This window comes from Molothrus aeneus, chromosome 11, assembly GCF_037042795.1.
Source record: "Molothrus aeneus isolate 106 chromosome 11, BPBGC_Maene_1.0, whole genome shotgun sequence".
Taxonomy (NCBI): domain Eukaryota; kingdom Metazoa; phylum Chordata; class Aves; order Passeriformes; family Icteridae; genus Molothrus; species Molothrus aeneus.
In genome coordinates this window covers 12,173,583-12,189,054 of record NC_089656.1, presented here as the reverse complement: position 1 = coordinate 12,189,054, position 15,472 = coordinate 12,173,583, and the positions used below count along the sequence as shown (strand labels likewise).

At 39.1% G+C, this 15,472-nt stretch overlaps 1 protein-coding gene across 1 annotated transcript in view; it reads right to left on the bottom strand.

Moving 5' to 3' along the window:
* Positions 1 to 417: 417 nt before the first annotated feature.
* The window catches only part of NFATC3 (nuclear factor of activated T cells 3), a 64,682-nt gene continuing 49,627 nt past the window's right edge, over positions 418 to 15,472 (bottom strand). The window contains exons 10-11 of the mRNA XM_066557523.1: positions 12,636 to 12,737; positions 418 to 3,887 (exon numbers count right to left, since the gene is read on the bottom strand). Of these exons, the coding sequence (XP_066413620.1) occupies positions 3,763 to 3,887; positions 12,636 to 12,737 (227 nt within the window). The 3' untranslated portion in view covers positions 418 to 3,762. The remainder of the gene's footprint in view (positions 3,888 to 12,635; positions 12,738 to 15,472) is intronic.

The window sequence follows — 15,472 nt, the reverse complement described above, 5'->3', positions numbered from 1 at the left end:
AGCACCCCACACCTCAGTGGGTAAGGAAAGGGCCCGGCAGGAAACTGCAAGGGAAATAAAAACCTTTTCAGTAGCACCAAGATCACTGAGATGAGATACACATTGCATTGTAAGGCCCGACTGTACCCACAGGGACTTCCCTCGGTGCTGCCTGATCAGCCAGGATTTGGCAAGTAATATAAACTTTGTTGGAATTTCACATTTATTTCAGAAACTGTTTAACTATATCTTGCCTGAGATGATATCCTTTCAGGAATGGGAATTGCTTTTTCTGACGAACTCCCTTGAATAATAATTTCCAATATCCAATGTCTGTCAGTGCCCCTGTCCCAGCCTGGCACAGCTGGTTACCGCTGCATCACACATGGAGTTTCTTCCCACTACATCTGGTCTGCATTTCAAATAAATGACAATGTATTTGCATTATTTTTATTTATTTGAACACTATGATTTAAGAGCCTAAATGCAAGTTTTTCCCTTTATTTCTGCAAGTAGCACTGCAATCATAACTTACAAAAATGTTTAAAATACAAAATGTACATGAAATTACAATACAAGGCTCTGTAAACATCTAGAACTTAATCTTTATTGTCCCACATTTTTAAATATAAAACTTCAATTTGAACGATTTCCGAACCTCAAGGAATGACATCCATTATGAGTATCAAAAATAGAGTTTCAAAGCTTTGTATCAGAACAAAACCATTTTTTCATTCTTTGGTTTAAAAAGGGTGGCAGTTCCCCTGATAACAGGTAAGTTTTACTACAGAAATTCAGATTCCTAGTTTATGGTAATTTCAGAACTCACCCCTGTCCCCCTGGATTAATATACTACCCCCTTTTGTTTTTCCCCCAAATATTGATCTTTTACCCTCCTTATAGAAAAGCTACCTCATCATTAAGGCTTTCCTTCAGGATAATCTAAGTTAATAAAAATTTTTGGGAAAGTACTCAGGGAGAAGACAGGACTTAAGGACAAGGAAGTGGATGCCAACAAAATATTAACAATTGCCGGGTTCTGTTGTTTAATTAAATTTGCATAGTCCAATAGAGATCATGTGCTTTTTATACCACTAAAATTATACAAGATTAACAGTCTTTATCTACGTTATCACACAAGCTAAAATAAAATTAAGACCCTTGTATTGAAGCTTTTACAAGGCAAATACAAAACTGCTTTAGTATCCAAAGCTATATTTTTTAAAATTTCATTTTTAAATAGGAAAGCATTTCTACGTCTACAGGCATCAAGGTATTTAAAGGCATCAGAAAATTTAGTGCATAGCAACTCCGGATTGTTTGGGCTCCTATATTTTAGGTACAGTGTGAATTCCAGCTACTTGGAGAACTTGCAAGGAGAGTCTGTACCAGCAGGATAAAGGAGCATAAATCCCACACAGTATGAAAAGCTTTTCAGTCAGAATTCTCCTACAAACAATGGTTAATGCAAAAGACCCAATACATGAATGAAAACTGGAACGTGCCTTGCCACCAGCACACACTGTGAGACAATGACATGGTTTACAGCATTGTGTGGTTTGGTTTGTTTTGAAGGTGTTAAAAACAGAAGTAGATGTATTTCTGAGCATGTGAGTTCTTTCTAGGACCTTTAACATACACGAGTAGAGGACAGAGTAAAGCACCATTGCTGAGGGACAATTGCAATATCACACTTTCCAGATTCCAGCCCTGCCAATTATTTCCTGCAAATGTCAAGATTTGCACCACTCAACAGTACATTCACAAAAAAGATGCTTAAGATTCCCAGCAGGTACATGGTGGTCTTGCATCAAGTTGTCTGAAATAATTATGATACATCAAGTTAGTAGCCTCAGGCTGCACTCTTAAAAGGAAGTACATGATAAAATTACAATTTTACCCACTTAATATGGTCTTTAAAAGTTCATGATTCAGCTGTTTCAGAGATGGGATTACAGCTATGGTATTGCTTGGGCACTGACTTCACTCCAGGTGTAAGGTTCTGCCTGCAAAAGGCTCAATGGAAAGTTTTCCCCACCACTGTTTGCCAAAATGCAACATCAGTAGAAGCTGTGTTTGCTTTCCCAGGTGTTACAACTCAGTACTGCTCTCCACTGTCAGACCCTTTCATTCATTTGAAGTTGACAAAGGGCATGTGCTCCCCACGTGTTAACTGCTAAAATGGCTACACTTGTCTGAACTGGAACCAATGCAAATATATTTTCCAATTTTCTAATTCTTTGTATTAATTCACTCTTAATTTTTGTTAGATTGTCATGGCTCACCCAAATGAGCAACTAAAAGGAACTCCTTGGATGTTCTGAGGTTCCCTGTACTGCTGACCTTTGCCATGACTGGTATACCCTGTGTGTTCCATGGAGGGAAGCTCTGTAATGAGTGATTCCTGGGGGAGGGAAAAGGCTGTGGCCTCCACAGGCAGTGCTGGATCCTCTCCACAGTGTCTGACTGGAAAGGCCAGAGACTTTTAGGTAATGATGTAAACAGATTGTTTCAAATTCATCAGATTATGGGGATAAAGGAGATGCATCCTCAGAGCACAGCACGGAGTTTACTGCTGCTGCTGAATCTTGTGTATTTCTTTGGTAGCTCCTGCTTCACACCTTTGAAATTAAACATGGACACATGGTACTGCCTAACCACTAATTCACAGTAAATTACTTTTAGCAAACTGACATTTACAAACAGCCAGAATTTAAGGAACTGTAACTGTCATCTCCTTAGGAGTTCCAAGTGGCATGGTTGGGCATAAGCCTATAAAAGATACAGATGTGATCAAATGATCTATTGCATTGAAAACTTGAATGCCACTGAATTGGTGATTTCAAACCCATATTCTGCAGGGATAATGGGAATATTTAGATCCTCAGCAAACATTAAATTTTCTCCTGTATCTAACATGGCTTTGATGTTGCTGTTCTTTAATCTAAAATCCTACTGCTCAAATTTGATTACAAATGTAACTTGCTAAGAAAAAAGCTATCTCAAGAAGGAGCCTGTGCTAATAAAGATCAGGAAGATTATCCACAAAGTTATAAAAGTTAAATTTTGGAATGTAATTTCTATCCCAACACTTTCATGATGGAATGGTCTTTTTGCAGCCTATCAAGTAACATCTTCAGTTTATAAACAAGTGCAGATCTACATTTGGCTTCGCTTCCTATGAATCTAAGAAAGAAAACACTACAGTATTCATATACACAATGGCTTCCATGGCATTGGCTTCAGATGACAGGTACAACTTGCCACTGGAAGATCTTATAAAGAAAAAAAAAAAGAAACAGAAGCTTTAAAGGCTTTCCAAAATGACCAAAAGGTGTTACAAATCATCAGTTACAAACTATACTACCTCTAAGGGCAAGCAGCACACTGAAGATGTGCATTAAATCTTCCACGTTCAGGACTGTGAATATTATAAGAGCAAACTAACACCTCCACACATCTGAAGCACTTAAAATATAAAAGTATTCTATTTAAATGCAAAAAGCAAAGCTTGTTTGTAACTTTAAAACAGTTAAAATATCTGGTGTAGATTCTGTGTGTCCATTTTAAGAAGTCTCTTTACAGCATCTGAGGAACTATAATTAAAATGCTCTGTCTCTACATCAAAAATGTAACCCACTAAAAGGGCTTTGCAAGGATCCACTGTTCCAGTTCATCAAGGCCACAGAGTTGGAAGCACAGTAAGTCTAAAGAGGAAGAGGATGAAGAAATATTCAGAGAAACTGTGACGTTTTCATGGATGTTGAGTCGTTAGCTTATCCATTACTGGATTCCATCAGATATTCTCGTCTCCAGAGATCCAGGACACGGATGTGCAGGCTGGCTGGCCACTGGTGCTCCATGTGACACTGAGATCTGTGACATATCTCTTCCTATGATCTCATTCACTATAAAAAAAAAGAAGAAATATTAAAAATTGACAGGTTTTATGCTTTCCAAAAGGCAGAACTCATCAGCATAACCCTTTTAAAAATAAATACTTTCAGAGCTAAACCTTGATGCTGTTATGTAACAGGAGATGAATGAGGAGCCTGGCTTCAGCAACAGTTAAGCAAGGGGGAAAAAACGTCCTGCCATAATCCATGCAGGAGAATCCCTAAGCTCCTTGTAGAAAATAGGCACACGAGCATTCATGACACACAGGTAACTGAAAGGCACAGCACAGGTCAGGTTTATGGAGATTTCCCCACAGAACTCCTCCTGTTCAAGAGTGTGACAAGCACAACAAATAACTCTAGCAATTCCTGACTCTTTCAGGCTACTTACAGAACTTCCTAAGAACCTAGATTCAGGTTAAGAGAATATTCTTTTTAAACACTACATACCTATTAATTGGGCCAGTTTTCTGTATACTTGCATTTCTGAAACCACAGTAACTGAATTATATCAGTCAATTTCCCTACAGTGAAGATTCAGGATGGACTAATATACAGGCCAGTTTGTGTGTCAACTTCAGTCAAGTTTAATCAACTTGTACTATTTAAAAGTGAGGGACACCTCCACGAATGTGACAAAGTTAACCAAGGTTATTAAGAAATTACAATCTTGAAGTCCTACTCTAAATCCTATTTAATTAAATGCAGGACAATTGAGGTTGAAAGATGATAAAAATTATAATTTTAAAGGCTAAGTGTAAAAGCAGTGACAGAAATGTCTATTTTACAAAAATGGACCTTGGTAATGTTATCAAAGAAAACTGAATAACATTCTACATGGACATGAAAAATATCATATTAAATAATAATGACAAATTTTAGAAAAATATTGGACCATAACCACCACCTAAATTATTATTTCATTGTTAGAAGCAATGAGTCCTGTTGATTCCCATTACTGAGTGGGCAGTAGGTTATATCATCTCTTTCTCAGCAAGACTTTGAATAGGCTGAATTATACAGGCTTTTCCTTAATCATTGCATGAGTTTGCTTGGACCTTCTATAAACAGGTATTTAATGGATCCTTTTGTTGACCAAGGACCATTTTTATGTTTAGAACATTTTGTTCTGCTAATAAGCTGCTTCTATTGAACACCTTAACAGATCTGGAACCCAGGCTTTTGCTACTTTGTTCTCCACTGGGCAATTTTACAGAATAGTGTTGATGCACTTCACCATCTTTCTTAATGCTTCCTTAATTTTCCATAGCAGGATTTACTTTCCTACCAACTATTTCTGTCTGGTAGGAGCATAACAAAACCAATCTACAGCTGGTGTAAATTGTGTTTCTGGCACTGAACAGCCTGAGCATTGCCCTTCGTGGTAGTAGGATTCATAAGTGGTTCTGATGTAGAAATGTATTAATATTGTGAATATGTATGTAGAAATGTATTAATATTGTGAATATGCTGAAGTCCATGTAACTGAGAAAATTCAGCTCTGAAAAGAGGTTATGTCATCCAGGAAAGCATTAAAACCACCTCCTGCACAGCCCTGTGTGTAATGGAGGAGGAGTCTGTTATCCATCCCTGCAATGGTTTTCTCTTCAGGAGTGCAAGGACAGCTTGTTACACCCCTGGTATTGAATCCAAGGGCTCTAAAAGGTCACACACACCATGGAAAAGCCAATTCCCTCAAGCATTACAAGATGTGCAATTCATCTGGCTTAGAAAAACCTGTCATTCAATGAACTAACTGCATGAGGACACTGGAAACTGTGTGACTGCAGGTAGGGCACTTTCCCAAGTATTTTTCCTAGGCCAACACAATACACAAGTAAACAATTGCTAAAAAACCCCACAACTTTTTATTTTTTAAACAAATGATAGATGCTTATTCATAAGAACTGTGCCCCATCAGCTTCTGTCAGGGCATTCATTAGCTTGCTCTCAGGGGCTCCAACAGCTCTTATCTACTGAACAGTAGCTTTGTGCAAATCCAGTGTGCCAGCTGCTCAGTACTGCTAAAACTTTCATGAGTGCTACAATAAAACATTATCAATAACATTCTGAAGTTCAGTATTTTGAAATTATTAGTTACTTCCCTTAAGTTTTGATGGCTGATCTGTATCTGTACTAGCACCATCAGCACAAACTGGTCTGTCCTGCAATGTTTTGTAGTTCCCACAGGCAGAGGTGTTTACCTGAACAGCACGTAGCCATTGGCACTGCATTCTCCTTAGAACACGTTACACTGAAGACAATAGCTGGTCATATGGGGTTTTATTTGCCAAACTTCTGCAGAAGTCATTATGTAGAATATTAAAGCTACAGGTTAGTTGGTGTTGCTTTGTTCTAAATAATCACTGATTTGTTTTTAAGAATCTGTTTGTAGCTCAGTGGTTTGGTTTTTTTTTTGCAATACTTTTAGCATGTGGTGAATACAGATTTATCTGGTTTACATGGATTTCCATTAGAAACATCTACCATTTCTTGGGCAAATGCAGGCAAATGTCTTCATTACAACAAAGAACTCTAGTGGAGGAACCTTACTTGTCCCAGTGACTTTGCAAGAATTGCTAAGTTATAAAACCAACCAGTATTCAAGTGTGCTTTTTTCAAAGTAAGATGTAAATCAGTGTTCTGCCAGAGCACCTTGCAGGCCTCAAGAAAAGGCCGAAAATGCTTTTCCTGCTGTGTCTGACTAAGGCATTTGTTCACAGACCTTGGACTCCCAACTACCACATCTTCCTATTCTGGACTTTCCAGGAATGTCCATTTCAATTGTCTGGAACTCTGCACCCAACAAATGGACTGGGGGGAGCCTGCAGACTCCAGAACTCTCCATTGTTTAGATTAAGGTACAGCTGAGGATAAAAATAAAGGCTTCAAAGAAAGGAGAACTTGCAGAAGGCAGCAGCTCAGATCAGACTCTAATCTTTCATGGCACATATAATATTCATATAATACCAGCATTATCAGAACTTGTCTTTCTGATGGGGAATGGTGTAAATTAAAGCAGTTTCAAATTATGTAGTCAGTAAGAGATAAAATCTTGCATAAAAATGTACAAGGCTGAGGGCAAAATCATCCAACATTTTCCTTTTTGTATTAAAGACTAGAAGAGAAATCCAGGTCAGTATTTGAATGCATGATGTGTCATCTTCTTCCAATGAGGGGCAAGCACACAACATGTAGCAGTCTGTGATTAAAACTGAAAACTTAATTAATGTGCATAGATACAGGTTTTCTACAATGTTGTCTAGCAAAACTCAAGTTCTTCAGGTGACAAACTGGGAGAGGAACAAATTTCAACAATTCCAAAAAACGACAAGCTCAGGCTGTACTGCTAATGCTTTACAAACAAAAGAAAATTTCTTTACTTTTAAAAAAACACTTTTCCCACCTCTCCTACTTTTGACTATCGGCTGCAGGGGCTACTCTGTCCTAAAAATATATCTACAAAGATTTCATACTCCCTTTTGCTTAACCTTAGGAGCCATCCCATTAGCAACTAGACACTGGGAAAGCAGCATGCACGGCTTTGTTAAACCTCCTTGTGTTGACACCATTTCCTTTCTTCAGCACAAGTTTGCAGGGGAAGGATGCAGAGCTTGTTTGGGATTCTGCAATACAGATCTCCAGGATGGGTTTCATGTTCTTTGTGCTCAGTCTGCCAGGTTTATGTATTTTGTAGTTCATACTTTTGCTGCCTCTTTGGAGAGAGCCAGTTCCATTAGACTTTAGATAACAGTTGTGCAAGTAGGACCTTGACTTTTCAGCCCACTGCCCCTCCATTTAATCCCTGCCTGTTTGGTGCCTGTGGTGCAGGTGTTGACTGCTGATCCCACAGCCTGGACCCTCGACTCACTCCTCAAGTCAGAGGAACCAGAAAAGCCTTACACACTGAATCATTACAGAGGCCTTGCTAATATTCAGTAATCATTTGGTACCTACTGATACCTAAAATCATTCTGAATGATCAGTGTCAACTGAGTGGATGATATAAAAAATGCCACAAAGTGTTTCCTGTGCTAACAGTCCAGGTCAATAATCCTGAAATGACAACTGGAGCAGATGAAGAGAGAGAGGGGTGCACACACTACACTGTGTACACTCATGGCACATTCCTCCATACAACAGTGATAACTGCACTTTGAAAACTTGTCAGATATGGCACAGATCAAAACGTGATACAGCGGGTGTTTAAAACACTTTTTTCTCCTTTTTTAATATTGGGTTGTGAAATGAAAATTATTTTAACAACTTTTCTCTGTCTATGTAATTGACCTCTTTGGCAGTTTTCCCAGATTTCGGAATTTCAGCTGCTACTTTATTTGCAATAGTTTCACCTTTTCCTCTCTTACTATTTATCTAGAACATAAGCTGGCTGGCAAATTTATACTAACAGTTAAAAATAGAGGGTGCAGAATAGAAGTTAAATTGGTGGGGAGAAAATCTGCTACAAACAGATTAGATTGGCCTGGTCAGTACTGGTGATACTGCAATGTTGCATTGCAAAGCTTTTCCCTGTCTGTGCTGCATCGAGAAAGGAGCAACACACTGCAAATATTGAGAAAGCATCAAATGTCAGATAGAGGCTCCAGCCTACAAAATGAAAAACTGCAAAATATGAAGCAGTGTCCCAACATCAATATGGGCAGAACAGAGTAGAAGTAGCTCTGACTTTTGGATCTTTTGTAAAATAAGAGCAAGCACTTACTCTGTTTTACTGGGCTCTTCCCATGGTTTTCATTTCCCATTGTGCTCTGTGTGCCTGTTTCCAGTCCCTGCTCACTGCACAAGTGGCAGCAGCTGGAGCACCGAGGCCACCCCTGCCCCTGAGGCTGAGGATTTTGCCTCTGGTCACTGAAGGCTTGCACTGGGCAGCTGACAAAGCCACAGCCTGACAGCCAGGCTGCTCAGGATGAGCTCTTCCAACTTTGCAATTTGCTATCCACAGTTTTAAGACCTAAAGTTAGGTTGAACAGCTCAGCCTTTTGGGCAGTGAGTGACACCCAGAGCTATGGGTGCTGATCCCATCAGCTGTTCCAGCACTGAGCAACCCCTCTGGAGAAATTCCCACCCACAGAAAGTGATCCATGTTCAGGATTTGCAGAGAACAGAGCTCTTGTGCTATGAAGCAAGACATCAGCATTAGAAGCTGGTGCTTCTAATAATAAATTCCTGAATGTTTTGGATAAATGAAGCCCCCCCACAACTATGAATTTAGAGTAGCAAGTTCTCTGAAGGTGTTTTTAAGGTGTTTGAAGTTCTAATATCAAAAGTAAAGGCATTATCTTCCTTAATCAAATGCCAAGCAAAAACTAACATGCTTCTGAATTGCTCTGAATCTTATTTCCCCTCTCATTGTGCTAAAAGACAAATATTTTGTACTGGAGCACAAAGGAAAACAGAAGTATATCTAAGTATATGTATTTTTTATAAGAATATAAGAAAAGGAAATTCATGAACCTACAGGCCTTTCAGAGAATAAGCAAGTAACCTCTTTTTCCTTGCAGGAAGCCACTAATCTACTTTCTACAGGACAAGCAAGTATCTTTATTGGCAGTTACCAAGCATTTTAGGTTTTTCTAAGTCAAAAATACTTCCTGAAAACCTCTTTGGAGAACTTCAGGCAAATCAGTTCAGATTACAGACCACTGCAATGGGCAAGAGCACAGATGTGTGCAAGATACAACAATGTTTCCCCAGGCTGTTCCACCAGCCTCCAAAATGTGTTTTTCCCAAGGAACTCCTGAGTTAGAGACAGTATCTTTTGTGCCAAACGTTCCCATTTGGATTTTTCTCTCTGGGATCTTTAAGGTCAGTGCAAAATTCTGTCAACTGCAGCATTCTGTGACAGCAGATTGCCAAGCTTAACTCCCCATAGCAATAGCAATGGCAATGTTTTTCAGATGTGCTGAACCTGCCCCAGGATTACTTGATTGTCACTTCCTGGTTTCCTTCCCAGGAATTATCTTCCATTACCTTTTCTGTGCTGCCCACTCATTTTATTATATTTGGCATTTTCTCCTCATTCCCTTTTCTGGCTGCAGAGTTCTAGGAGATCCAACAACAGGCATTCATCTATTTCCTTTGTGGCATCAGGGACAAAATGTGGCCACAAAATAGATCTAAGGAGTAGTATTTTCTTATTCTCTGCTGTTCCCTGGACATTCCTAGCATTTATTCACCCTGTCAAGACTACTTTTAACACTACTGAGCAAGTTCTCATAGTTCTCATGGTTCTTATTTTAAATTCAAGACAGATTTAAATGAGAATAGTTAGCACTGTATTGATGAGTGCAGATTTGATTCCTTCCCTTACTCCAATTTCCACTTTAACTGCCTGGTTTCCTTTAATCACAACATCTTGCTGTAGAGGTTTCTAGACTGTCTTTGGTTTTCACCCTTCCTAAAAGCAGAGCAGCAGCAGTGTCACATTTACCCAGGCTCCACAGCAGGTTCTACTTTACACTCAACTGTTGCTTGCTCTTCCAGAGCTGCTGTCTGGCATGTCATCTACTTGAGGACAATTGTCACTGTCACTGCTCTGAAACCTTTTTACTGACACCTTACACTGAGGCAGGTCCTGCAACATGTCTCTTTTGCAAAGGATTCTGGGTATGAGAATCTCTAGTTCCTCAATTGTCAACATCAATACACAAAACTTTCTAACATCACTTACCTAATTTTAACTGAATAACTGATTAGTCATCTGTTGGTCACATTTCCCATTTAACTTCATAATTTTTATGTTCTGTTCTGATTTCTGCATGTGGAAGCAGCTTGTAGTCTCTCTCACAGCAGAGTAATTGCACACTTAAGAACCTTCATAAATAATCTGCAGGCTGCTTGCAACTATGTGACCCTTCTGACCACCTATTATATTTTCATAAACTTGATTGTTTTCTACAGGTTGTCTTTTCAAGTTTGCCACAGCCTGTGATGCTGAAACTGCTACAAAACAAAATTTAATTTTTTCAAGAAGTTTTTGTACACTCCTTTCAACCAAATAAAGAGACATTTCCTCATGTGGGTTCTCCTCATGTTTTGGTAGTCCCTGCAGCAGCCACCTCACTTACCCCTTCTATAAAGGATGACTCAAGTATTCCATTGGTTATTTCCTGCCTTTGTAGATGCTCTGATCTCCTGCAGCACACTACAGCCACAGTTGCTCTCCTCTTCAGCAGTATAATTTAGAAGCTGTGTTCTTCCTAATTTAAGCCTGAAAATTGGCTCTGTAAGAATTCTGTACTGGCAGTGGATACTTAACTTGTCTGATTTGACACTGAGCATTCATTCTTCAAGGTACAAAACCATCCTACTTTCCTCTGTATCCTATCCTGTATTAATACCACACTACATTGTGCCAAATACACAAAATACCCATTATTTTCATTTTAAAAAATGCCATGTTTCTCAATTGCATTTGTCAAATGCTAACACTTGTGTGTAAATGTGTTTCTGTCTGGGTTTCTGTTTGTGTGCCCTTTATAAAAGGGACCTGTCAGTCTACATTTCATAGGCCTAAATTTGGGGTTTACCACCCTATGTGCTATTTTTCACTCAGGGATACTGGTATTTGAGGGTTATTCTATTATTAGCCTAAATTTCTATTTTTCAAGAACTCCTGCTCTTCAACAATTATTCTGAACCTACCAGATTCTGAATTGCACAGGATATAGTGCAGAACACTGAAATAATCTAACTTATAACTCATATTTTACTAATTGATTTGCTGTTTCAAGACACAGGTATGTCAGTTTGGTGTACAGTCCTTTCCCTGGCTTTGCCATTCCAAACAGGAGCTACTTACCTTACTAATAACATTTTGATAGGTAAGGAAAGCAAAGAATTAAGTTTCTTGAAAGCTGGTAAAAGACTAGTGTGATTTATTTCAGTTTCATAAGCAAACTTAGGATCAGTCTACACAGTAATTGTGTGAAAGTTTTATGAAGAGCTTGGTTATTTCACTGTTACCAAACCCACTGTACATTTACAGTTATTAACCTTTACAAATCTATGGAGAAAGTATAAAATGTTATAAGTCTTTATAATGTATATGTGCATGTATTGAGAGAAAAAGGACAGTATAGTTCTTTGGCATTTTAGGCATCTTTGTAATAAAGTGAAAACCACTAAAGTCTAAACACAAACAAGACCAACAGACCATGCAACAATTTCTAATATCATTAGTATTTAGAAGAGTTCATAGGGCCTAATTATCTTGCTTATATGTGAAATAAAGAAGCTGAAATAATAAATCCAGATATTCTTACCCAATTATAGTGCACATTCAACTCTAAATCTAGTTATGAACCTGGATTCCTAATACTCTGACTGGAGGTGCATGCTACTGTATTCCAGCTATTTAAATTGACATTGCTTCACCTTTTTGAAAAAGAGAAACATTCCAAATTTCTCAGTTAACTGATCTGGCCACTCTTCTACCTTGCCCATATTTGGCTTAAGATTTTCATATCCTCTTCTGCTATTTTACTAGATCCTACAGCACACAGGAAGTTCTGTGGCAGCTCTGTATACTTTAAGTGGAGGTTTTTAATGAATGAATGTACACCTGGCTCACAAATGCTAAATTTTCAACTATTTCAGAATACACAGGTGTCTGGTTATAGCAATACTTCAGTTTTACACAGTGCTTTTCACTTGCAGCTCTTAAAACTCTTACAACACTTTCCCCTTTCCTTTGTGCTCCAATTTCAAACATTGAAGCATTTCAGTAAGCAGACTCACCCTCTAGATTTTCCACAAAGGAGTTGGACATGAGTGCTGAATGTTGAGTCCATTTCTCTGTTGAACCTGATGGCTGGTATTCCAGGTCAGAGATAAAACTGTCTGTGTCAGAGAAGAAGACAGACATAACTACTGACTGGACTAAACCAAGAAGTTACAGTTCACTCAACCAGGAAGTGATTTTCATTTTTCTTTTAATAGCTCTAAATTGAAATACCCCATTTCATTCACAAACACTGCGTACGTGACATAAGCAACTATTTATAATTATCAGAGTGCCTATTAAAAACAGCATCACTTTTCCTGTATATTTACTCGTATATTTACTTTCATTTAGCAGCCAGAGCCATAAAGGTAATGATTATTTTTTTGGATGTCTGCATAGTCGCCTCATCATGAATTTATACTACTTAAATCTGATTTTAGTATTTGTGTTTAGAACATTCCTCCTTCAGGTTTTTCAATTTGCTTTACTTACTGTGGTCAAATTAGAAGCACTTGTGGCACTGGACAGCAACTCCAGGGTAGGCAAAGGAGTCCTAGTGAACAAAACCTGTTGTGCCATTTTGCCTCTCCCCCAAGCACAGGGAGCTGTCCCACTGCACACCCTGCCCAAGGCACGGCTCTGCAGCAGGGCCACCACAGCTCCAGTGGCAGAACACCAAGTGTTGTCTTGGCACAGGTGGCTCCCTCAGACTTGGGCCACGTGAGAAACCCTGCAGGTAGTACAGAGCTGCATTTCATGGAACTGCTTTTCCTAGAGGAAAAATCAATGTCAAATAGGGTGTTCATTATTTTAACCAACAAGTCTGTGTTTATTCAGTTGTGATCAGTGGCTAGGCAGAGCTTACAACAGGGTTGGATTTGTTTTTTTCCCTGCCCAAGACAGGGTTGCAAATTTAGTCAACTAGGCTTTAACACAATTAAGAAAATGACTCTGGACCCTGGCTAATTCGTGCCTTCTGGATAGAGGCACACACTTGTTTTGCCAGCATGGTATCTAAGCCCTGCTTAGGGATGACTCCTGGGAGAACAAAGGAATCTACTCTTACTTCCTTCTGAAATTCAAGCAGCTCAAATTACCTCTTTGGGTGACTTCTTATGCTTAATTGTTCAAAGTGTAAAGTTACACATGTTTAAATGGGAAGTGGAAAGCATTATCTGGGTTTCAATGAAAATGTCCGCTGCTATTGGGAAGGAAAGGAGTAAATTAAGGATAAATTCTTGTCCAATAATAGGAGATAAGAAAAGATCATTTTCCCCCATCAATTACGGTAGAAACAGAAAGAAAGTGATATTTAAATAAAGATCTAATGAATCCAGGGAGATGGGCAGGAAACTGCCTCGTGAGGAAACAAATTAACTGTACCAACAACCCTCTTTAGAAAGGTGAAGCTTTCAAAAGAGCAGACAACAAACACTGCCAAAAAGCCTCCAGAGAGAACAGTGGAGTTCATTAGCTTATAAAGCAACAGCCTCTGCACCATTAGGACAGCACAGCTTATACAGTAAGGATTATATGTCACTCTGGCAGGAAAATATGTTTCTGAGCAATTTTTCTAATTAGTTTCATACTTAGCAAGATCCTGAGGTTCCTGCGTGCACTACCAAAGCTGCTGACAGCGGTGAGTGTTTGCTTTTATCAATCCCTGACAAATTGTGCCATGCACAACACACATCATGTCCAGCCAGCACCTTCTGGAACAGAGCATGCACTGCCCTCGGGCACACACTGCTTCTTGTTTGGGAAACGTGGGACATAAAACAACAGCCTTTTCAGCTCTGTGATACAGCATAAAGATTTTGTTCTAACACACACGTTAGGCAGAACTTGAGGTACCAGAAAAATATACATTAAAAATACCTTTATACTTTGTAATAACCTAAACATTTGAGAAAGCTTTCTGTACCCAAAGAATATAAAGCCAAAATAAAACCTAAGAAGTTGAAGCAAAAATCAAGAAAAATGACACCCGGTAGATCTGTTTAACTGATCAAAAATTCATACTTTTCTGAATGAACTCATTGTCCTGACTCAGTCTTTAAGTAAAGAAAGTTTAAGAAAAGCTTTAAACCCTCAATTATGAGCACTCGGTTTGGGTCAAAGCAGGAAGTCAACTTTAAATTCGAGTTCTGTTACAGGTACAGGCAGACCAAAGAGCTCCTGGAGTAATTCCATTTGGTTTTCAGGATCTCCTCCTACAGGAGTCAATTGACTTCCTGTTTTTGTAGCACTATCTGATTAAAAGTTTGGCCTGTGTGTCCTTTACTACTGCTGAACTGGAGCAGGATGTAGGGCTGTGGGACATAACCTAGAAGATGTACTGGTTTTAGAAGAGTAAATCTCCCAAAATACTCTAGAATGCATGACTGTCTACAGTGCTGCTTCAGTGAGTAGCAGAGTGGAGTTTTTTAATGTGCTTTGCAAGAAGAAGTTTGTACAAACTGTGTGTTTTAGAGGACAGGTGAGTGAGCTGCTCTCGTGACCGAGGTAACAAGGATCAGCAAACCACAAGGAAAACTATGGACAGAGTGCAGCACACATTTTCTGGGACACACACCTTCTTCTGTCAGCCTCAGACAGAACTCTACCAGCTGAATTTATGTGAACAACCTCTTCAACTATGTCACATTGCTTAGTGCATATATTTAGCCTGGTTTTGACTCCACATGACCAGCGAGTGTCAACTTTCCCTAACAAAAAAGAAGAAGCTGCCAGGCTCTAATTAACCCTCAGTTGTCTGTGCTGGAGCAGCCAGCTGATTGTGCTGCTCTGAGACCAAACCTGTCAGGCCAGGGCTGCTGTGGCAAACTACCACAGACAGGGGGGTTGCCTT